Source organism: Staurois parvus, unplaced genomic scaffold, assembly GCF_062004578.1.
Source record: "Staurois parvus isolate SC_StPar_1 unplaced genomic scaffold, SC_StPar_1.0 ptg000011l, whole genome shotgun sequence".
NCBI classification, from domain to species: domain Eukaryota; kingdom Metazoa; phylum Chordata; class Amphibia; order Anura; family Ranidae; genus Staurois; species Staurois parvus.
Window position 1 is genome coordinate 25,487,434 of NW_028317807.1, and position 23,608 is coordinate 25,511,041.

The 23,608-nt window shown below is 40.1% G+C and overlaps 1 protein-coding gene across 4 annotated transcripts in view; it reads left to right on the forward strand.

Annotated features, from left to right (window-relative positions):
* The window catches only part of ARMC8 (armadillo repeat containing 8), a 182,637-nt gene that overhangs the window by 52,780 nt on the left and 106,249 nt on the right, over positions 1-23,608 (forward strand). For 2 of the 4 annotated variants that reach the window (XM_089671757.1, XM_089671774.1), the window contains exons 4-7: positions 6,951-7,096; positions 7,192-7,289; positions 14,661-14,753; positions 18,425-18,505. In XM_089671757.1, coding sequence (XP_089527883.1) covers positions 6,951-7,096; positions 7,192-7,289; positions 14,661-14,753; positions 18,425-18,505 — 418 coding nt within the window. The remainder of the gene's footprint in view (positions 1-6,950; positions 7,097-7,191; positions 7,290-14,660; positions 14,754-18,424; positions 18,506-23,608) is intronic. The other 2 variants (XM_089671765.1, XM_089671785.1) reach the window with 1 other exon arrangement.

Below are 23,608 nucleotides of genomic sequence, written 5' to 3' on the forward strand. Positions count from 1 at the left end.
GCATGTTCCACTTTTTTTTTCTGGAATTGGAACGCACTAGAACTGACCACACTGGTGTGAACCATGCCATTGGAAACCATGAAACCTACTATCATTGGGTTTTTGATGCAGAAAAAAACTTGCACAGGACTGTATCATTTAAATAAATAAAAACCACCAAATCTGCGTTCAGAGAGGAGCTTGAGTATAATTTATGCGCATACATAGTATGAGTGTAACTGTGTCAATGGCCAGATGCATTTACGGTTAACGCCATATATGCATAAATACTTGGACATACACAACATCAGAGACATTTTTTTGCTGCCTGGAAAAAATCCAGCATATTTGGAAAAAAAATTTTTATGCCTGTGTACATGGAGCCTTAAGTGGCATATAAAAAAAATGCAGTGTTCAAAAAAAGTCAGTTTAATAATGTGCCGTAATAACATGAATTGGGTTTGCTTTTATGGCCAGTTCACACTACTAATGCGTTTCAGTTACTTTTTTTCTGCATCCAAAACACACAGAAAGTAGGTTATATGGTTGTCAATGTTATATTTCATATCAGTGCTTGCAGTTCCAGTGTGTTCCGGTTGCAGAAAAAAAAGTAGAACATGCTGCATTTTTTCTGCACAGAGCTGTACTGGAACACGGTAAAACGCACTGGACCGCACCAGAAATGCACTGGAATGCACATGTCCCTATTTAAATTGAAGACAGAGAGAGGGGAAAAAATTAACTGGCATACATAAAAAACGTTCTGGAACGTATCAAAAATCACCAGAACGCTTAAAAAAACGAACATGCAAAAACGCATCCCGAATGCATCTGGACTGCATTTCTATAGTGTGAACCTGCCATTGTGCCTATGGAAGTGTATTATGCAGTAGGTGTTTAGTAAGTTAGGTTACAAGCATCTACTATGAGATTGCAGAAAGCACACGTTATGTAGCTGAAGGCCGCATGTGTCTTCTAAGCCACTGTTTGTGAGCCATTGGTCCTAAATATAGATTAGCCTTTTTGCATGGATGGGCATCACTCTAATGGTGGCCATACACACTTGTAACCTCAGGTGGGTTAGCAGGAACAGGTCGAGATTCGAACCATGTATGGGCAGGCTGAATGTGCCCAAGTTGATTGATCAACTTGGGTACAGCTAGCCTGTCGGATTTTACATGCGATTATTGGGGGAATCGGGCAGTTTTCTTTTCTGCAGCGCCTGGCTGCAGGAGAAAAATTGCACACATCTGTGGCTGGCTTTAGGGTTAGAATGTCTGTCATATGTTTTTTTCTTTGTCCCTTTTTGAAGTGATTTCCTCATCAATCCCTATTTAGACAGAAAGTGAGTCGAACGCTCTTCAATGGGAACACAGACAAAAATAAATTTTTAACCCTTCTGACAATGTGTGTATTGTTTTCTCTACTTTCCATTCTAGGTGACAGAAGTCACCAGTCAGACAGAAATGGGAACCTATACTCAGAAGTAAAGGGGAAAAATATAGACTGCAGTTAGTCTTTATTCATTTAGGTCTCTGCTAGTATAGCAAACATAAATTGGTTCTATACAGTCCAATAGGAGCACCAAACAAATGTCCAAAAGTCCAAAGTTTTTAAAGGATAGATTCACCTTTTTGGACAAAAATAATAAATGCCCATTTTTTTTTTTTTTGCAGGTAAAAAAATGTGCATTTATTATTTTTGTCAAAAGGATCCTGTAAAGCATTGCACCAGCGATCAGTAGATCGCTGTTGCCATGCAGGTCCCCTGCAGACCTGTCAGAATATGTATTGTACAATAATTGAAAAGAATGCAGCGCTTCATATTGAAGGTAAAAATGACATAAAATAAAATAATGAGTAAAAGTCTTTAAAAAGTGCAACGTGGCAATCGTGATTCCTTAGATGCTTGTTAAAATAACGTGACTTCCGTAGTTCATGCGGAGTGAGTATATAATGTACTAACCAGATAGCACATGGTTATGTGCGTTGGAGTAAATAAGACCTACTCCAAAGGTACTCTGGGAACCGGAACTCTGCAAACAGGTGAGGTCGTCAGGTGGGGTTGAGTCACCAGATATCATCAGACCAAAGCAGATTCCATTATTCCAGTATAATGTGTAATCATCACATAGGGTACATCATGCAGTATGGATTTCAGCCACCGGGGGGATCCGGGGGTCTCCCCCTGCACAAGGACTTATGACCTATATACTACCCCATTACTTCTGGATGTAAGTGTCAGTTGTCTTTTGTACTTTCTATTTTTGCTTGCAATTGTAACTCCTGTTGTCATAATAAATACTACACTATTGGAGTTTTCCTTTTTCTCTGGGCTCATTTTTTGGAAACCGTGAGCGCCCCCCCCCCCCATCAAGGTGCTCCATGGTAGGAGACGTACACCCATGTACATGATCCCCCCGGTGGCTGAAATCCATACTGCATGATGTACCCTATGTGATGATTACACATTATACTGGAATAATGGAATCTGCTTTGGTCTGATGATATCTGGTGACTCAACCCCACCTGACGACCTCACCTGTTTGCAGAGTTCCGGTTCCCAGAGTACCTTTGGAGTAGGTCTTATTTACTCCAACGCACATAACCATGTGCTATCTGGTTAGTACATTATATACTCACTCCGCATGAACTACGGAAGTCACGTTATTTTAACAAGCATCTAAGGAATCACGATTGCCACGTTGCACTTTTTAAAGACTTTTACTCATTATTTTATTTTATGTCATTTTTACCTTCAATATGAAGCGCTGCATTCTTTTCAATTATTGTACAATACATTAGAGGATTCAGGTATTTCCTTTTTATGCTGGTGGCTGATTATTTATTTTATGCTACCCTAGCGCTCGTATATCCACCGTTCTATTGTCAGAATATGTGCTTGCCGTACGGGATGTACGAGCAAGCAGATATACTGACTGGAAGCTTCAATGAACTACCACGGTGCTCCACAGCGCCATGATAATTCATTAAAAACTGCAAGCCAACAGTCACTGAGGCTGTTGGGACTTGTAGACACTCATCCACAGAACACTGTGAATGAGTGACTCGCCCATGTTGGCGGAGCACCGCACGGCCGCGCTGTTTAAAAATCGGACAGTACGGGGAGAAGTTTCCCCCGACTATCTGTCAGACGGAGGGGGGTGGTGAATGCAGCTGCTATGGGAATTTTTTACATGTTCCCTAAAAACGGCTGGAGCATGTAACGTTTACCTTTTAATGGTAAAAAATTGTTTTACAGCAGAAAAAAGCCAACATGGTTCCCACTTCATCAGGGTTTAGGAATTTTGACTGTGCTTATATGGACAAAGGCAACTAAATCCCAGATAGATCTGTGTTTTCTCCTTGGAATGGTTTCAAAAGGCAAGTTAAGCCAGTGTTCACAAATGCAGCAAAGGAGATGTCATGTCCCACCGATTTACCTGTAGTTAGGTTATTGTTTTGAAATACACAGATTAGTAAATGGATATGCAAGGGATGACAAAAACTTTTCTGTGGCCAGTTTATTGATGTTAACAATGAGGCAAGTCACTTAATTTGATCAAAACCATTTGCATCTCGGAGTCTTTTTCTCCATATGACCCCCGTGAATCCCAGAGCATTTTGATAACTTCAGAGATGTTATGTTTCTGCACATTATATTTTATAGCTTTTAGCTTTGTAGTCTAAAAATTACATGATACTGCAATCCTTCTTCCAGACAAGGTTTTTATTAGGTGGAAGATGTGGGACACACACGCACATGCAACATGTGAATATACAAAAATGTTTCCAAATGTATTAATCCGAATATATAAATGACTGTTTAAAATAATCACATATGATGAACAATACAAGAGTCTTTTTTGACATGCTACAAAGATCACTCATATTTGCATTATACTGAGTGTCCTTTTCACTTTAGCCGTTTTTGTAGGTACCTCCACTTTGTCAGGACCATCAGAGAAGACTACAAGACATCCGTGCAGTTCTATTGATCTCCGTATAGTGGCCACAATTGGTTTATGGTGCTATACGGTTATAGAAATCTAAGGCTTCATTTATTTTAACTAGGAAAAAAAACTACTTGGTTACTTCACTATGGGACTAAATGATACAGAGGTCCAGGCCATAATGTTGTCCTGACACAAGATGGTGATGTTGGAGTATACCTCTCCTCCCTTCCTGATCCACAGAAATGAAAAGGGCGCTTAAAAAATTTATTTTTTCCTAGGTATTTATGTAAAATAAAACCTTTAATCATTTTATCCTTTAATAAAAAGTCTTTTGATTAAAGGATATCATGTAAGTACAATTTTTATCTACCATAATGAAATGAGAAAAACTTTTTTATATTACTTTAGAAGAACTTTATTCCATTTTTAACACTGTATTTTTTTAAACATTTTTTCTATTATCATGGGGGTATTGATTAGGAAAGTAGAGACCTGATCAAGTCCCCTCATGTCTGAAAAAGGATTATGTCCAATGATTGCAGTACGCAGTAGATCATTAAAGCATGCATCTGTTGCTGCAGGGATAAGCAGGACAGGACTTTATCAGCTTTGCCCTACGCTTTGTACTGACAAACTATTGAGTGCTGCCATGACAACTATTGAGTGCTCTATAGAATGACTGGAAGCCCAGGAGCTGATCGATGCGGCTTCTGGGCTTAAAGTGATTTATAAAGGCTTGTTTTTTTATTTATTTGTTTTATAACAAACATGTCTATACTTACCTGCTGTGTGTAGTGGTTTTGCACAGAACAGCCCGGATCCTCCTCTTTATGGCTTCCCTACTGGCGCTCCTGGCCCCTCCCTCCTGTCAGATGCCCCCACAGCAAGCAGCTTGCTATGGGGGCACCTGCTGCTCCGTGTGTCATTCACACACGGAGCTGCGGCTTGACCCCGCCCCTTCTCTCTTCTCACTGCTGTGATTGACAGCAGAGGAGAGGGAGTCCCAAGATAGCTGAGACTCCAGTGCACATCACTGGATCGAGAGGGGGCTTAGATGAGTATTAGGGGGGCTGGGGGGGGGGGATGCTGCGCAGAGAAGAAAACCTTTAGCCTTTAGAACCACTTTAAAGTGATTGTAAACCCTCATCTTGTAAAACAACCCATTCAGTTTAAAGTAGAAATGAAAAGCAAAACATTTGTGTATAGATATAAAAAAACATTATATACACCTTTTTTTTCCCTTTTTATTTTTAAAAGCGTTTACATACTCTCTGTTCTCAGCTGCATAAGAGCTAGGGGCGGAGAAACGGCTGCACACTGATCTTCCCAGTGAAAAGCTGTGCAGGGGGTTTTGTCAGCAGAAGTCTGATCATTGAAGGAGAGCACACTGAGTTCCCAGCACAGCTAGAGAACTGACCACACTGCTCTTATGCCTAGTGTCATCAGTTTTTAATAGAAAAGCAGAGGGACTTGCAGGAACACCAGGGGTTTCACACAAAGGAAGCAATACAAAGAGAGCAGGATACTTTTTTATACAATTACATGGTACAGCAGGTACATATCAGGAATATCGAAATGTTGGGTTTCACATATTCTATAAAGCTGGGATTATGGCTGTCACTTGGCAGCCAGCGGTTCGAGCACTAAAGCCAGCTGGGACCCACAAAATCAGTTGAGTTCCAGTGCTGTTTTAACAACTTTCCATCAAGGCCAATTCTGGAATTTCTCTCCTACATGTAAAAATTATCATTTATTTGCTAAAAAATGACTCGGAACCCCCAAACATTATATGTATTTTTTTAAACAGAGACCCTAGAGAATGAAATGGCAGTCGATGCAATTTTTCATGCCACATGGTATTAGCGCAGTTATTTTTAAAATACAATTTTTTGGGAAAAAATACACTTTTCATGAATTAAAAACCCCCCACAATATATAACCCAATTTTTGGTATAATATAAAAGATGATGTTATGTGAGGAAATAGATACTTAACATGTCATGCTTTAAAATTGTGTACACTCGTGGAATGGCGCCAAACTTTGGTACTTGATAAATCTCCATAGGCGATGCTTTAAACATTTTTACAGGGTTCCATTTTAGAGTTACATAGGGGTCTAGTGCTAGAATTATTGCTCTCACTATTACGTTTGCGGCGATATCTCACATGCGTGGTTCGAACGCAGTTTACATATGTAGGTGCAACCTATGTATGTGTTCACTTGTGCGTGCAAGCACAAGGGGATGGCGGCACTTTAAAAATTTTTTATTATTAATAATAATAATTTGATTTTGATTTTTACACTGTTTTTTTTTTAATTTTTTTTATCACTTTTATTCCTATTAAAGGAAATGTAAACTTCTCTTGTAATAGGAATAAGGCATGACAGGTTCTCTTTACGGAGAGATGTGGGGACTTCTAGACCCCACATCTCTCCTCTATGCTGGAAAGCATGAGATAAAAAAATAAAATGTAACTCAAGCTTTCCATAAAAGCTGCACTGGCATCTTCCAGTCCGGGAAGTGATGTCATGATGCCGCTTCTGGCCCCCCAGGGTCATAGAGATGCTCTATGGTAAACAGGTGCCGCTGGCGGATCTGTTCTGTGGCTCCTCTATCGCATGGGAAAGCACAGAGAAGCGTCGGTGGGAGGGGGGCTAATGATCCGCCAGCATGGCTTTTACAATGCAGGGAATCGCCAGCTGAAAAAAAAGATATCTGGATGATGCTTGCAGCTGCAAGCATCATCCAGATATCTCCACTCCAAGTTTACGACGTTATGTGAGCGAAAAGTGGTTAAAATGGCTCGAGGACAAATAGTTGTGGTCTCTGTGTCAATTTAAAAAGCAACAGAACTCAGGGTTAATTAAGCTTTGGTATCATTTTATGGAAATCAAGTGCCTTACCAGGTGTAACATCATAAACTTGCCATATTTACTCCAGTCTAGGATTTGTATAGGTCAGAATTGTCACCAAGGAGATCTTTCCCCTTCTAACTGCTCCATCTCCTTTGACAGATTATTATACTTGCTTCAGCAAGAGACTTCGAGCACAGAACTGAAGACAGAATGTGCTGTGGTCCTTGGCAGCTTGTCTATGGGTACAGAAAACAATGTGAAATCCCTGCTAGACTGTCACATAATCCCAGCTCTGCTGCAAGGTAGTTGTGACCTTACTATACAGCACAAAGGCCTCACATATTGTACTGACCTGCCACACGTTTCTATCTCTGACACCTTCATTGTTCTGCATTTTCAGGCTTGCTGTCAGCAGACATCCGCTTCATTGAAGCTTGTTTGCGATGTCTCCGAACAATTTTCACAAGTCCAGTAACTCCAGTGGAGCTCTTGTATACAGTAAGAACTTATTTTTTTCTGATGCAAATCTGTATTGTGTTAGATTTTGTTGTATGCCTACAATACATTTATTTCTTTTCAGAGTATAAACATACATGTTTAAATCATGAGTCATAGTTTATATCTATGCCAAAATTCATGTAACATATAATAGAAATTATACGAAATAAAATCTGTTTAATACATTCACATCTTAGTAAAGGTGGTCTGATGAGTTCAAATTCTGTTCTATTCCACTAAAATTCTATTCTACTGATAACAAAAAAAAAATTGTTAGGCCATATTTGGGCAAAATATGAATCATTTATTAAAGCAGTAGTAAACTCTCTGAAAAAAAAAGTTTCCCCCTGCAAGACGAAGGCATGATGTGGTAGTATGCGTCAAATACTAGCACATTATGAAGGACTTACTTTAAAAAGAAGCCCTCCAGCAGTGCGCTGTCACCTCTACAGAGGCTTCCATCTCCACTCGGCCTTCCTTCTAGGCTTGCGGGCTGCGGCCGCTTGAATTTTTTTTATTGCCCTTGGGGTTTTGGGTCCCTTTCCCCCTGAAGCGGACTTTGTTTCGATCAGCGGGGGATCCACTCACAGATTCCCTGCTGATCAGAGCAGAGCGGGCAGATGAAAAGTCCGTGTCTGCTCCGTTTGTGCTGTATGGGTGGACGGATGTAAACGGACTCTACTGTCCATTTACACCCCACTAAATCTGATCCACTTAGAAGGAGAACGGATCCTCTTCCATTTGTTTTTAACGGACTGGATCAGATCGGAGATAGGCGTGTGTAAAAGTCTGTTTACAAAGACTGAAAAACTGACAGGCAGACCTGATTGTAACGGTTGTATGAAAGGGGCCTTAAATGTGCCCCACATTTTTTGCTATACATAAAATATGGTGATGCACTGATATATTGGCCACCTAAAATTATCGACCTGAAATATGGTTATCTGCGTTTTACCAGTAGAAAAAAAAAAAAGGTGCCGATGATGATGGACTTCAGTGCAAAATCGAGTCCCATTGACTTCAGTGCAAAAAACGCCCCCTATTGACTTCAATGCAAAAATGCCTATACAGTTGCAAGAAAAAGTATGTGAACCCCTTGGGATTACGTGGAGTTTTGCATGAATTGGGCATAAAATGTGCTCTGAACGGCATCTAAGTCACAACAATAGAAGAACACAGTATGCTGAACATAATACTACACAAATATTAGATGTTGCCATGGTTTAATTGCACATAACATGTAAACATTCACAGTGCAGGGAGGAAAAAGTATGTGAAGCCCTAGCTTAATGACTTCTCCCAGAGATAATTGGAGCCAGGAGTGAGCCAACTTTGACTCCAATCAGTGTGATGATATTGGATGTGTTGCTGACAGCTGTCCTGCCCTTAAAAAACACACACCTGTTTTGGGTTTACTGGTTTCAAGAAGCACTGTCTGATGTGAACCATGCCTCGCAGAAAAGAGCTATCAGAAGACCTACGATCAAGAATTGCTGACTTGCATGAAGCTGGAAAGGGTTACAAAAGTATCTCCAAAAGCCTTGATGTTCATGTGTCCACGGTAAGACAGACTGTCTACAAATGGAGAAAGTTTAGCACTGTTGTTACTCTCCCTAGGCGTGGTCGTCCTGTAAAAATGACTGCAAGAGCACAGCGCAGAATGCTGCATGAGGTAAAGAAGAATCCCAGAGTGTCAGCTAAAGACCTACAGAAATCTCTGGCACATACTAACATTTTTGTTGACACATCTACAATAAGGAAAACATTAAACAAGAATGGAGTACATGGGAGGACACCACGGAGGAAGCCATTGCTGTCCAAAAAGAATATTGCAGTACATTTGAAGCATGCAAAAGAGCACCTGGATGTTCCACAGCACTACTGGCAAAATATACTGTGGACAGATGAAACCAAGATTGAGTTGTTTGGGAAGAACACACAACACTATGTGTGGAGAAAAAAAGGCACAGCACAGCAACATCAAAACCTCATCCCCATTGTAAAACATGGCGGAGGGAGCATCATGGTTTGGGGCTGCTTTGCTGCCTCAGGGCCTGGATGGATTGTTGTCATTGATGGGAAAATGAATTCCAGAGTTTATCAAGACATTTTGCAGGAAAACGTATGACCATCTGTCCGCCAACTGAAGCTCTGCAGAGGATGGGTGAGGCAACAGGACAATGACCCAAAGCATACAAGTAATTCAACAAACCAATGGCTGCAACAGCACAGAATACGCCTTCTGGAGTGGCCCAGTCAGAGTCCTGACCTCAACCCGATTGAAATGCTGTGGCATGACCTTAAGAGAGCGATTCACACCAGACATCCCAGGAATATTGCTACACTGAAACAGTTTTGTGAAGAGGAGTGGTCCAAAATTACTCCAGATCGTTGTGCAGGTCTGATCTGCAACTACAGGAAACATTTGGTTGAGGTTATTGCTGCCAAAGGAGGGTCAACCAGTTATTAAGTCCAAAGGTTCACATACTTTTTCCTCCCTGCACTGTGAATGTTTACATGTTATGTGCAATTAAACCATGGCAACATCTAATGTTTGTGTAGTATTATGTTCAGCAGACAGTGTTCTTCTATTGTTGTGACTTAGATGACGTTCAGAGCACATTTTATGCCCAATTCATGGAAAACTCCACGTAATCCCAAGGGGTTCACATACTTTTTCTTGCAACTGTATTTAAGTTTTTTAATTTTATATATATTTATTGTCTGTCCAATTTTTGTGTGTTGCTTCAATAAAAGTTATTTTACGTTACTGGATTGTACTTTTTCAATTCATATTCATGATATTAATTAAAAAGTCGAATATAATACTATTTTCTATATTAAAACGTTTTGTTTTTTTTTAAAACTGTACATTTCGGTTTCAGTTTTCGGCCATGTGCATCCTGAATTTTTCTGTTTTGGTCCAGAATTTTCATTTCGGTGAACCTCTAATAAAATATGCAGTTGTCTGTAGTTCTTCGATGCAGGCTAATTTAAAGTGAACATGGATCAGCTATGTTTTTTCATGTTAAGTGCATGCATGGGATGTATAATGTAAGTTAACACAGAGTATTTATAGATCACAATAATCCCCCCTCACAATGACTTTAACTGCTTTGCTATTCAGAAGAGCAGTGTCGTTTCTGTTCAGATATTATCCAGGGTCAGCATTTGCTTCTTGGGACGAGATGCTGACTCCTGGTTATTTATGGCTTGCCAAAAGTCCATAAAGGGACTTCACCCCTTAAACTTCAGACCCATTTTCTTGGGTACAGGATCAATTACCCAGCCAATGGCTTAAGTATATCTATTTTTATCTGCAACCACTGATGAATGACTTGCCAGCATATATTATGGACACTATTGATTTTCTGTAAAAGATCAAAGCCTTCCTGACGTTCGATGACGATTGAAAGCTTACCACTATGGATATTACATCTTTGTATACCAGTATACCCAATGCCGCAGGATTACAGGCTGTGGAAATTTTTTTTACCAAACATAACTTGTCAGACCTACCGAAATAAAACCTGCTTGTATGTCTTGAATTTGTTCTTGGTAATCACTTTGTATTTGAAGGGAAAACATATTCTCAGATCCGGCATTTGCGAATCTTTGTCCGCTACTGTGATTCATTCAGTATGCACATCAATGATATCTACATACCAGGGGCGGACTGACAACTCATGGGGCCTCTGGGCAATAGGAGATCATGGGGCCACTGTGTCCTTCCCCAAACTCAAAAAAGCCTATGAAAAAGGTACCAGGGGCATCACATGGGGCCCCCTACTGACCACGGGCCCTCGGGCAGTTTCCTAGTTTCCAAATGGTCAGTCCGCCCCTGCTACATACATAGATGATATGATACGGCAATGAACCTTCATTTTTTTCTGTTTTTTTGTTTCTTGAATAACATCTTCCCTATGACTAGTTTAATTAGTGTTTAATCCTGAGGTCTCTTCAAACAGTATTACCTTTCTTTATGAGTCAATCACTATTACACAGGGCATCCTGGTCACATCTCTCTCTACACCAAACAGACAGACAGGAACACATTACTCTATTATCAAAGTGGAGTATGCACCTCCGCAAGAATCTAACCATTTCACAATTCATGAGCGTTTCACGTATTTCAAAACTACAGCTTGAGAAAATGTATCACAGGTTTCTCGAACGGGGATACCCGGCAAAGGTGCTGGACCAAGCTTTGTCAAAAAACTAATGGACCCAGATCCAGCATACCTATTGACTGTCCATTATTTGTATATACTTTCAACAGGGAGTCAGATAGGGTCAAATGGGTGGTAAAACAGAACTGTAACATTGCAAGCTGAAAGCTCCTTAGCACCCAACCTGAAGTTCACGCCAATTGCTTACAGACACAATAAAACCATACGAGATCACCTTGTACAGGCTGACCCCAGACACAAATATGCTAAAATTCCACCTAGAATCTCTCATAAGAGGTTGCTATAGGTGCCACAACTGCAGTGTTTGCAATTCATTAATCTGCAGTGAATACTTCTCACATCCACACAGGTTCAATCAATATCGCATACACAATTATTTGAATTGTAGTACTGAATTCTGTGTTTACATCCTGAATTGTCCATGTGCATTGACCTATGTGGGCAAAACAACAGGCCCATTTAAGAGACGTTTCCAGAAACATAGGGGCAGCATTAGGATGGCCCTGATGAGGAATGACATGGGTGAAGAGACTGATCCGAATAAACCAGTAGCAGTACATTTTGTAGTATCCGAACATCAAACCCATGAATTAAGAGGTATGGTGATTGAGCATGTTGAAAAGCCAACTAGAGGCGGTAACCACCAGTACCACCTTCTGTGTCATGAGGCCTATTGGATTTACGCTCTCAGCCCAGTAAAATCAGGTGATCTTAACTCCAATTCATCATTTACATGTTTTCTTAGACAGATAATTGCTCCATCTTAGCATGTATACGATTGGTTTATGTCTTACTAAAACGTTTGTGAGTAATCTTGTTCTCTCCTCCCTACTAGACCATAGGCCATCCAGGTTTTTTACCTATACATTACAATTCATCCAAATTTTGGTAGTGACACCTGTGTCACTGCATGGTACTCTCGAGTCTTGTTGAGACCCCTTTTGTCATTATAGCCATGACAGTGGTTGGAAGAGAAATCTTTAGTCCTTTTTCCATATTTCATTTATTTAGTTTTTATTTTCTCTAATTTGCTGCCATTCTCTCCTTATTATAATTTCATTTATATCATTGCTTTTCTTTCACTTTTATGCCTCCCATCACTTTTGTTTATTCATTTTTTTTTCTAATTTTTGCTTATTTCTGTTGTTTTGTTATTTTTCTTTTCTTTCATTTATTTGTGTTATTTTTGTAATTATTGTTATTGTTTGTTGTTATTCTTAGTAGTTGTAGTTTTTTTGAGTATTTTTTCAGTATTCTTGGGACATTTATTTTTGATTTTTTTCTTATTTCCTTTTTCCCTTCTTTTTTTTTTTTTGTTTTCCTTCCCTTTTTTGTTGTTGTTTTTTCCCTCTAATTTCTTTTTTTTTTCTATTTATATATATTTTTTTCCCCTTGTGGACTGTTTTGTTTCTCTTCTTTTTTCATCTTTTGTTTTCATTTCCTTTAATTTCTTCTCTTCGTTTTTGTGTACTTCTTTCTTCTTTCATGCACCATGCACACTCTGCCCCTTCCCTCTGACAACTCAGGGTGTTTGCATCTGGCTCGACTTGGGCAACCTGGCATCATGGGTCTCCATGGCACCAGTGGCCCCGCCGGCCAGCGTTTACTGTTGCTTGGATACAGGCAGCCGCATTGAGCATGCATGGCTGCCGCAATCCTCTTCTGAGTTACATAAAAGGCAGGTTGCCTGGCAACTGGGACACCAGACTTGGCCAGGTTCTGCATCTGGTGAGTGTGCCCGATCACTACGAGGTCGCCCATATTTGTATGCATGCCCCCACAAATGAGACTCTGCTAGATTTTCACTTGCACATGTTTCTGCAGTGAATGTTGTTTGAACTATTTACCTAGGTGTTTTTGGCAGGATTCTGATGCCCTATGATGTCAGTAGGTAGAGGGTGTGACTTTTTTCCTGTACTTTGGTGGAGAGCACTTTAAATACTGTTGCACTGATGAACACATTTATCACATGCCTGACAAAGGGGTCCTGCGCGGCTCAGATGTGTTGCACTATGTCCTCTATGATGTGATTGTTCTTCGATAAAGATTTGGACGCTAATCAATGATCCGTGGTGTGCTGGCTAATATGTGCATTTGATCTATGCTGGCTCACAGATGGCACAATCATGTCTTTGTGTGATTCTTATCTGTGTTCACAAATTGTTGACACAGAACAACCCCTTACTAGAACCTCTCTGCAGGGAGAGGAGACTGAGGAAATGTTTCCTCCTACCTGCAGATTGATGACATCATCACAGCCTAGGCAAAATTACTTAACTGGAGTTCAGACTGCTTTTTACTGATAAACCACTTTTCTGAAAAATGTATACTGTTGTATATTGTGACATGTCAGAAGTTTATAACTATATTCCCCTCGCACACATTCCTGGAAGTACTGCTCATCAATGGAGGGTGCTGTAGTGACTACTAGCTGGGACTGGAAACATCATAAGCAAACGTACATATTTGCCAGCACACCATGGATCTCCAATATGGTCCAAAACATAAAAAAGATCACATCACCAAAGAAAGTGCGACATTTTGGAGCCGCACAGGACCCCTTCGTCAAGCCTGTTCACACGCCTGACAAAGGGGTCCTGCGTGTCTTCGAAATGTTGCACTTTCTTTGGTGATGTGATCTTTTGCAATAAAAACATTTTTTTGGACCATATTGGAGATCCATGGTGTGCTGGCAAATATGTATGTTTGCTTATGTCAGAAATGTATTCATGCAGGATTGTAATGCTAAGTGAAAGGCTACATTTTTAAGATGGTGAAAAGCTATGTACAAAGTGCATAAATCCATAAGAACTATCATTTCATGGGTTGAAATAGATGTTTATGGTTTTCTTCCATTTGCGTAGTTCACATATTTCTGTATGTATTGCACTTTTAAATAAGCTGCTGTATGTTTCCCTGGTAAGGAGCAGCCTACTTTTCACAGTGATGTGGTATTCCTAGGAGTTAACTGGGTTACAGTGCATTAATGGCTATATAGAAAATTATTTATTGCTATGTAACAATTTGAACTCCCCCATGCTGTGATTTAGATTGGGTTTCATTCTTTAATTGTGGTTATTTTCAGAACAAATCATATGTTGTAGAGCTATGTATATCTTTGTCCTTGATTTAACTACTTAATATTTCTGTCACTCACTAGAACCTTTCTCTTCTTTTTCAGGATGCTACTGTAATCCCTCATCTTATGATGTTGCTCAGCAGATCTCTCTACTGTCAAGAGTACATCTGCCAGATCTTCGCCCATTGCTGCAAAGTAGTTATTTCTAACAGTATGATTTATTCATATAAAGTGTAATGGCTCTTGGTGTTTTTATATAAAAAAAAGGTTTCATCCAAAATATACATCCATAAATATGTAAAAGGGGATGTAAAGCCTAAACCTGATTTACTAATTGAAGTAATTGAATAGTACCTTAGAATACTGTATAACAATAACAACACATTTCCCCTTCTCCATTCCCTTTTCTCCTGTGCCAAAAGCAGCCCAGTAATGCTGCAATGAGGCTTCCTGGAACTTGCAGGCTTGAATAGGAGATGCTGGTGTGAAACGACTGACTGCCATTTCATAGGCGCTGTGTTACCCTATGCAAGACAACCAAGCAGGTTTTCCGGCAAGGTCAACCTGTATGTTTACCTGTACAGAGTGGTCATACAAATTGCTAATCATTGTGTGAGTGCTCTGTGACGTGAACATTTTGTTTTTAAATATGCACTTTGAATAAAAGTAAAAAGGTATTAAGACAGATGGAACAATAAATCTTTAAAGGGAACTTGTGAATTATTTTAAATGTTTTAAAAGTTAAGTGGGGGCTTTCAAAATAATAAACATACATACTCACCTAGGTGGATGCAGCATCAGTACAATGCTGCATTGTCGCCCGCCGCCTCCAAGCCTGAGAACTGAGTGATCAAAGACCGCTGATCACTCAGTTCTCGGGTCCGCTCTGAGCACAGAGCAGTGACTGTCAGTCACTGCTCTGTGCTCTGCCCCTCCAGCACTCATTGGAGCAGCAGCTGACTCGGGCTCTCTGCGGTGCACTAAGAGGCTGAGTCAGCTGCTGTTCAGGCATCTGGTTGGATCCCTACATTAACAACTTCAATGCAAGGCACTTTCACCCCCTTCCTGCCCAGGCCAATTTTCAGCTATCGGCACTCACAGTTTGAATGACAATTGCGCAGTCGTGCAACACTTTACCCAAACAAAATTCTTATAATTTTTTTCACATAACTAGAGCTTTCTTTTGGCGTTTGTTTTTTTGTTTTTTTTTACCACTTCCTGTCTGGCCCATGTATATAAACAGCCAGACGGGAGCAGTGGGGAGCGGGTGACCGTTTATAAAAGTCCTTCCCGCTTCCCTGCCTGTGTGTACTCCCTGGGAACACTGATCGCTGTATGGGACCTCCTGTGTGAGGCCCCGATCATGTGATCACTGATTGGCCAATCAGTGATCACATAAATAGTAGTAAGCAAGATGTCACTTCTGACATCATTGCTTACTACGTGTGAAATCTCTGAATGATCACAGAGATCACATGGTACAAGGCTATTCACAACAGCCTTGTACCATGTGACAAGCTGTGACCAATCACAGCTCGCACAGTATTCTCAATGACTGCAAGAATGCAGCCAGAGAGAAGGAGAAATGATTGCTTTTACAGCCTTAATGGGTGTAAAAGCAATCCGTGTTAAAAAAAAAAAAAATCTTCATCACCTCCCACAAGTAGTACAGTGTCGCTAGGGTGATAGTATGTTAAAAAAAAAAAAAAAGATAGATGAATACATTTTGGCCAAGATTTATGAAGAAAGATTATATGCAAAATTTTATAAGAAAAACATTTTTTTTTCAAAATGTTTAGAATTTTTCATTTATATAGCAGAAAAATAAAAATCCCAGTGGTGAATAAATACCACCAAAATAAAGTTTTATCTGTCTCAAAAAAAATGCAAAAAAATTCATATGGGTACAGTGTTGCATGACCACGCAATTGTCATTCAAAGTGTGATAACACTGAAAGCTGAAAATTTTGAAAAAGAAAAATGTTTTTCATCATCATATGATGTTCACCCAGATTGACGAAAGTTGCGCTTGGCTGTCATTTTGTTATTGGCTGGGCAGGAACTGGATCCCTCCAGAGTATGGACACGCTGAGTGATGTCAGCTAACAGTAGACTTTAGCCTGCTGTCAGCTAAGTACGGGTCACAGGAGTACAGAACTAAGTGACCCACAAGAGAAGTATGGGCAAAAGAGCTTTGGTCCTACTTCTCCTTTACTATAAAGTCCTGTATAGTAAAAACATCATAAGATCCCTGCTATTACCTATATTAACAGGAAATCCTCTTTGAGACTGGTTTCACCTTGTGACTAAAGCTCACCACACTCCTTACAATCTAATTGTACAATCTCCTTTAGATATGCCAACAGCTATGTAGTATAAGGGACAGCCTGAATTAATACAAATTGATTAGATAGATTAGTTTGGTCTAATATATAGATTTGTAAAATTAAAATTTGATTGTAAAAGATTGTACAGCCAGATTGGAACATGTATGGTGATTTCAAGGGTTCAGTTTTTCCATTAATTTCCACCTACCTGTAATATGTTAGTGCACCCTTATTTGATCCTAAGATGTTCTCATAAGATCAGGGGGTGGAAGCTTGGTAGGGAATAGCCCCAGAATTGATTATGAAATTGAAAGCTACAATTCCTTCCTTACAAAGTGAAACTAGTTTCACTTGCTTATCAAGGTAACAGCAGATGACCTGTGGCACCAACTAAAGACTTTTACTTATAAAGCTTTTAATGGCTGACAGGTCCATGTCAAAAGGGTTAGTCTAATAAATCCATGTATCAGTTGTTGAGAATACATGCTAAAGCATCAAGAAATTAATTAATGCACTTGAAAACGTGATTAAAATTCCATGGGTCTTGCCACTCTGTGTTCCAAGACTCTAAGACCGAGAACTGAGTGAGCAGAGAGCCTATGACTGTCAGTTACTGGCTCTCTACTCTGTCCCTCCAGAGCTCACTGTAGTGCCGAGCTGTGGAGGGGATGGGAATGGCTGGCTCAGGCTCTTTCCAGAGTCTGAACCAGCTTGGTGACGTTAGCCAAAAGCTGACTTTAGCCCTTTGTAGGCTGAATATGGGTCACAGGAGTGCAGAACTAAGTGCACTGCTGTCATCCACAGAAGAAGTAGGGCCAAAAGAGCTTTGTTCCTACTTCTCTTTTTAGACCTGGGTAAGTGAAACACAAAAATCCTCTTGATGTATGTGACAAATCTTGTGACAAATCATGCATACATTTCCACTTTCTCGAATCCCTGTGACCAATCTAATATAAAACTCTTAATTATGCTCCCCCACACCTTTGGAAACACACTCCTCTTTTTGTCCGGACCTAAACTAACACATATTGGCTAGGTTGGACACACTTGCGTTTCTTTTGTAAGTCTAAGATAATTGCATAAGGTTGGCTTCCCTTCTTATGGACCAGCACTCAGCAGTAAGGCAATACAGCCACATAGTGTAAAACTGTTAGGCTGAAAACACACTTCTAAAATAAAGTGTACTATAATCCATGGACCTGGAAGACACAGCTCATTAAAACCTTCCATAAAAGCTCCTCAGTACAGACAGCAGAGTGACTTCTATCTCTGTCTCCAGCTGCTCGCGATACAGCACCACTTCTGGTTAGGTGGAGACTGATGTCACACATATCAAAACCTGGAAGTGGTGCTGTACTGCATACAGCTAATAGATGGGAGTCACTCTGCTGTCAGTATTGAGGACCTTTTATGGAAGGTCATAAAACTCAGCATCTATGAAAATTTATTTCACTTTTGGGTACAATTTTCTTTTTGCTGTCACAAGCATTTGGAAGCTGTGCATATTAAATGTTTTGGTTTTTTTTTTGTTTTTTACAGGCTCCTGATCATCAGACCATTTTATTTAATCATGGTGTGGTACAAAATATTGCCCATTTGCTCACATCTGTGTCATATAAAGTAAGTTATTACTTTGAATTGGAAAGCTTTTTATTGTGGGAACTGGACAGAATGAGCATAGATATAGTGCTTTCATTGTGTATGTGCTTTGGAATTCAGATCTCATACTAGGGCTAATTGTCTGAAAAGCTTTGCTGGCTGTAAAAGCAATAATTTCTCGCTCTCTCTGGCTGCATTCCTGCAGCCATTGAGGAATAATGTAAGAATAATGTAAGAGATGTGATTGGTCACAGCTGATCACATGGTACAAGGCTGCTGTGAATGGCCTTGTACCATGTGATCTCTGTATTCGATCACAGAGCTCACAGTTATAAGCTCTTACTTCCGGTTGGATCGCTATGGTGGATCTTCCTGAAGTTCTCCTTCTCCCCTCCCCTGCCACCAGCCTTCTGGGAAACATCACAGGTCCCAGAAGGCTGCAGGACCATTTACAAAGCCCACAGTTAACATGCCAGTGCCAGAGACTCAAAGACTAGTTAAGAACCCGGCTTGGGTGAGGACAGGTAAGTTTCCTTTTATTAAAAGTTAGCAGCTGCAGTATTTGTAGCTGCTGACTTTTTTATTTTTTGTTCCAAGGGTGAAAGATCACTTTGAACACTAATCTTTGGGCAAAAAAAAAAAATTACACAATATGTGTATGTTATTATTGTGACAAACAGTAAGTGGTTTCTGTGTGCAATCAATCTAAACAACAAAGAAATGAAAGGTCCTTCTATGTTGACCTCTTACATTACAGGAGGACAGGAGATGCCAGCCTGTAATATGAGATCAACATAGAAGGGTAAGAGTTTAGTCATTATTACACATGTGTAGGTGCCTTTTGAATCAGAAGTGGTGACACAAGGAGATACAGAGAAAAAACAAGACACTATTTTTATTAATTTTTATTTCTTAGGCTACTTTCACACTGATCCACCGCAAAAATGCATAAGAGTTTTTACCTTGCTTTTGCCATGCTGTGAGCATTGACTTAAAAACTGCGCAAAAATGCTTCTCAGAGGCATTTTTGAGGCACTTTTCAGGTGTTTTTGAGACACTTTTCAGGCGTATTCCATTGATTTCAATGGGAAGAGGTTTTTTTTGGGGTGTTTTTGAACTCCTCAAGCATGCCCCAAAGATGCTGCAAGCAGGAGTTTTTACACCACACCGCAAGCTCAATCCCTTACTGTGAAAACATACATAGATATACATTCACATACATAGGGGAGCATTTTTCTTGGGCTTTTCAGGTGTTTTTTTTATTGCAAAAACACTTAAAAAAAAAAAACTGTCAGTGTGAAAGTAGCCTTAATATTTTGTTTCTTTCTATTTTGGATTCATTGTACACATAGATCACTTATTGTTTGTCACAGTAATACAATACAAATATACACATATTTTGTGAGTTAAAACATCTTTTTTTAAAGTCATAGATTGGCGTTTTTGGAGGATTAAATAATGGTATATATGTAGCGCTGCACTTATATACTGTATATAGGTTATCTCTTTTGAGTTTTTGTGTAGGCGGATGTGATTCACACAGTGGTGTTAGCCAGCTGAAGTCATTTGGATCTTTTCTCATTGCACAGTGACAGCACGAATATACAAATAAACAGGCATCACACATCATTGGAGCATTCATGAAGCGTGCCCATAAAAGCCAATTTGTGCGAACGAGGTTAAGTGACAGGTTTGCTTCACAGCTTGTACAAGAAATGTATTAAAATTTCTGGTACCTATGGGTATGGGGGAAGGGGGTTCATATGTTACTTCTGTTTTCTGCAGTGCGGTGCTTGGTGCTTGAGCAGCTGATGTGGAAGGAAAACTTTACAGATCAGGCCATGGTTTGATTTAGAATTTAAAACGAGCACAGGAATTTTTAAGTGCTGCATTCATGGATTGAGCCTGTGGTTTTGTTTGGAAAAAGAAAGTATTAACTCCTTGTGTATCCTGCTCTTAATTAAGTCTGTTATTTGCCTTTTCAAAGCAAAGTGCAAATTCATTTGGCATGTGTTTTTTGTAAGGTAAGACAGGGTTTCCTTGTATACTGACACTGGTTCTTGTCTTTTTTGACAACTATGCTGTTTTTTAGGCAGAGATTTTGGGAGTTACGCACTTTGTGGTAACCCCTGCCATTTTGTCTGAAACGTTTCTTGGCTCAAGGTATTTAAATTTGGAGGTTTTCCCTTTCCTATCCAGACTAATTCTCAGGTGGACGAGGTAACTGCGTCATAGCTCCTGGTTGACGCGTTCATGCCTCCCTTTTCTGCTGAAACTGCACAGAGTAAGTTCAGCACTCTTACTTCCATCTTCTAAAGAGACTGCTACAAGAAAAGTCTGTGTCTGGGTTATAGCTGCTCCTGTATCCCAACACGCAAAACCCCATCCATTCCAACTTTTATTTCCATAAGTACCCCACTAAGGATTCCCTTGCTTGGCAATGGCAGATCACAGGCTGAAGGGAGCTGGGACAACAAAGTGGAATAGCATTGTGTTCTGCAGATTGCCCACAGGAAACTAAAAGCACTGTGCTGGGTGATGGCCATTCCCTTGTCCCAGAGCAATGTCCTCGTATGTAAGCACTCTCCACCTCTAACTTTAGCTGCCTCTCAGGCATGCACAATGCAGCTTTCTGACAGAAACAGATTTATGTGCCACTGTGTCTGAATTCTTTAGAAATCGAAGGTTGTAGAAGTGACGAGTTTTCCAGAGGCCAGAAGTGCTATACATACTCTATTCCCTCTGACCCTATTTAAGTTCTCTTTACTTGAGCATATTATAGAGGAAATAATTTTGAGCCCTGATTTTGTAGTGGAGAGGATTTTCCTTCCCCTGCATTTTAAAAGCTATGGCTTCTCAACAAGTGCTCTCTGCTGTGGACCCATTAATTGACTCCATGCTCACTAGTCTTTGCTTAAAAGCACCTATTTCTCCACAGCCAAACCAAATTCCTGTGGGCACTAAGATGCGAAGTCAAAAAAATATTTTTCCCATACAATGATTGACTGTGCACTTTGAGCACTGACTCACCCCATAGAGGGGTTTCACTCATAAACGTTTTACTGAGATTTATCCTATGTAAAAGGATATTATGGAATGGACTATTCTAGAAACATAGAAAAGTGACTGCAGAAAAAGACAGAGTGGTCCACCGAATCTGCACCTTTTGTGTGTTTTTTTTTGTTTTTTTTGGGCAGGGGGTTGTCCTAAGTATATTTGAAGCTATTTACTATTGACTAGCTCACTACCTCTGCTGGAAGTTTATTCCAAGCATCAACTAGTCTTTCTGTAAAATAGTACTTTCTAAGATTAGTTTTGAACTTTCCTCCAGTTAGTTTAAGGTCATGTCCCCGTGTTCATGACTTTGATTTTGTGTTGAAAATACTGCCCTCGTGAACCTTATTCACCCCCTTGATGTATTTAAAGGTTTCAATAATGTCTCTCCTTTCCCCTCTTTCCTCCAGACTGTACATGTTAAGTTCCTGAAGTCGCTTTTGATATGTTTTATCCCCCAGACCTTTCACCATTTTTGTTACCCATCTCTGGGCTCGTTCTTTCTTATCGATGTTTTTTGTAAGTGAGGTCTCCAGAACTGGACACAGTATTCTAAATGAGGTCTAACTAAAGATCTATATAGGGAAATCAGAACCTCTTTCCTCCTGCTGGTGACCCCTCTAGTGATGCATCATAGAATTCGATTTGCTTTCCCCAATGCTTGGCCACACTGCTTGCTCATTTTGCAGTCATCTGTAATAAGTACCCCCAAGTCTTTTTCCTCTGAAGTGCTGGCCAACACTGTACCCCCCCAATGTTGTAGTCTCTCAAGGGATTATTTTTCCCTAGGTGCATTAATTTACATTTAGAATCATTGAACTGCAATTTCCACTTTTTTTACCAATCTTCCAGCAATGCCAAATCTTGTTCCATGTTCTGGTTATAGATTCTGCCACTTCAGTTCTCAATAAACAGCTTATTCTTCCTATTGAAGATGTTCCCTCTTCTGTTGATGGGCGTTTTTGAAGCAGTCTTAGATTGGTATAAAACTCAAAAACAAACATAATTATTAGTATTCATTTTTTTAATGTTTTCTTTCTTTTATTTTCAGCTGGTAATCCAGTCAGTAAATCTGTTTTTTTAACAGAACAAGCTCTCCTGTAAATGTATCAGTTAATAGTGTTGAGACAAACTATTTGCCACTTACAGAGGTGCTTACAATAATCCTCTATTTCGCAAAACCTTTATCCCAAAATAAAAAAAAATCTGTTGCTGTAATTGCAGTTTGAGCTGGAGTTTGGCTTCACTTTGTTAGTGTATCTAAATCTGCTAATCCATCTAACACTTCACTCTCCCCCAATTGACAATGTTGCTGTCCAAAGGTGCCCCTTGTGCTCCATCATCCAGAGTGGGGGCACCTCTAAAACAGGTGGTGTGTTACTGGCCAGATCACAAGTAAAAACAGAGGGTAAAAAGCCCTTTAAAAAAAGAAAAAGCTAATGCAGACACCACATCAAATGATTGATAAGATGCAATATCTTACGTGTTTGGTTTGGTGTTTAATAATGCTTTAAAGGCCTTATTTGTTCTTGCAGGTCAGGCCCTGCAGCCAGAAATTTCTGCCATGTCTTTCTGCCAGACTTTTGATAACTGGTGAAGACAATTGAACAGAGACAAGGAACCTGTTTTATTGACCCTGCTTCTCTTAAAGCCATGCACTTGATGCCCTCAGCCTTATTCTTTTTTTTTTTTGACACTGTAGAGCAGTGGTGTTAAACATTGCGGGCCCATCACCATTATGGTTGCCCTCAAAGGGCCAGTTGTATCTGTAAGACTAGATGTCCAGAGGACCCCACCCTCCCTAACATGTCAAGAGTCCTCAACCATCAGAAGTCAAGAGTCCCACACCCTTCCTTACATCACATTGCAGGGGGGAGAAGAGATGAACCTCTCTGTGACTGCACAGAGAAGATCAGGATCTAAACGAGGAGTTCTTACCTCCTTTCTGCTGCCAACTGCTGAGACGAGGTTTAGCAGAGACAAGGCGGGTGCCGTAGCTGCAGGAGATGTGCGAGGGCCACATGAAATGGCCTGGTGGGCCGCATTTGGCCTGCGGGCCTTGTGTTTGAC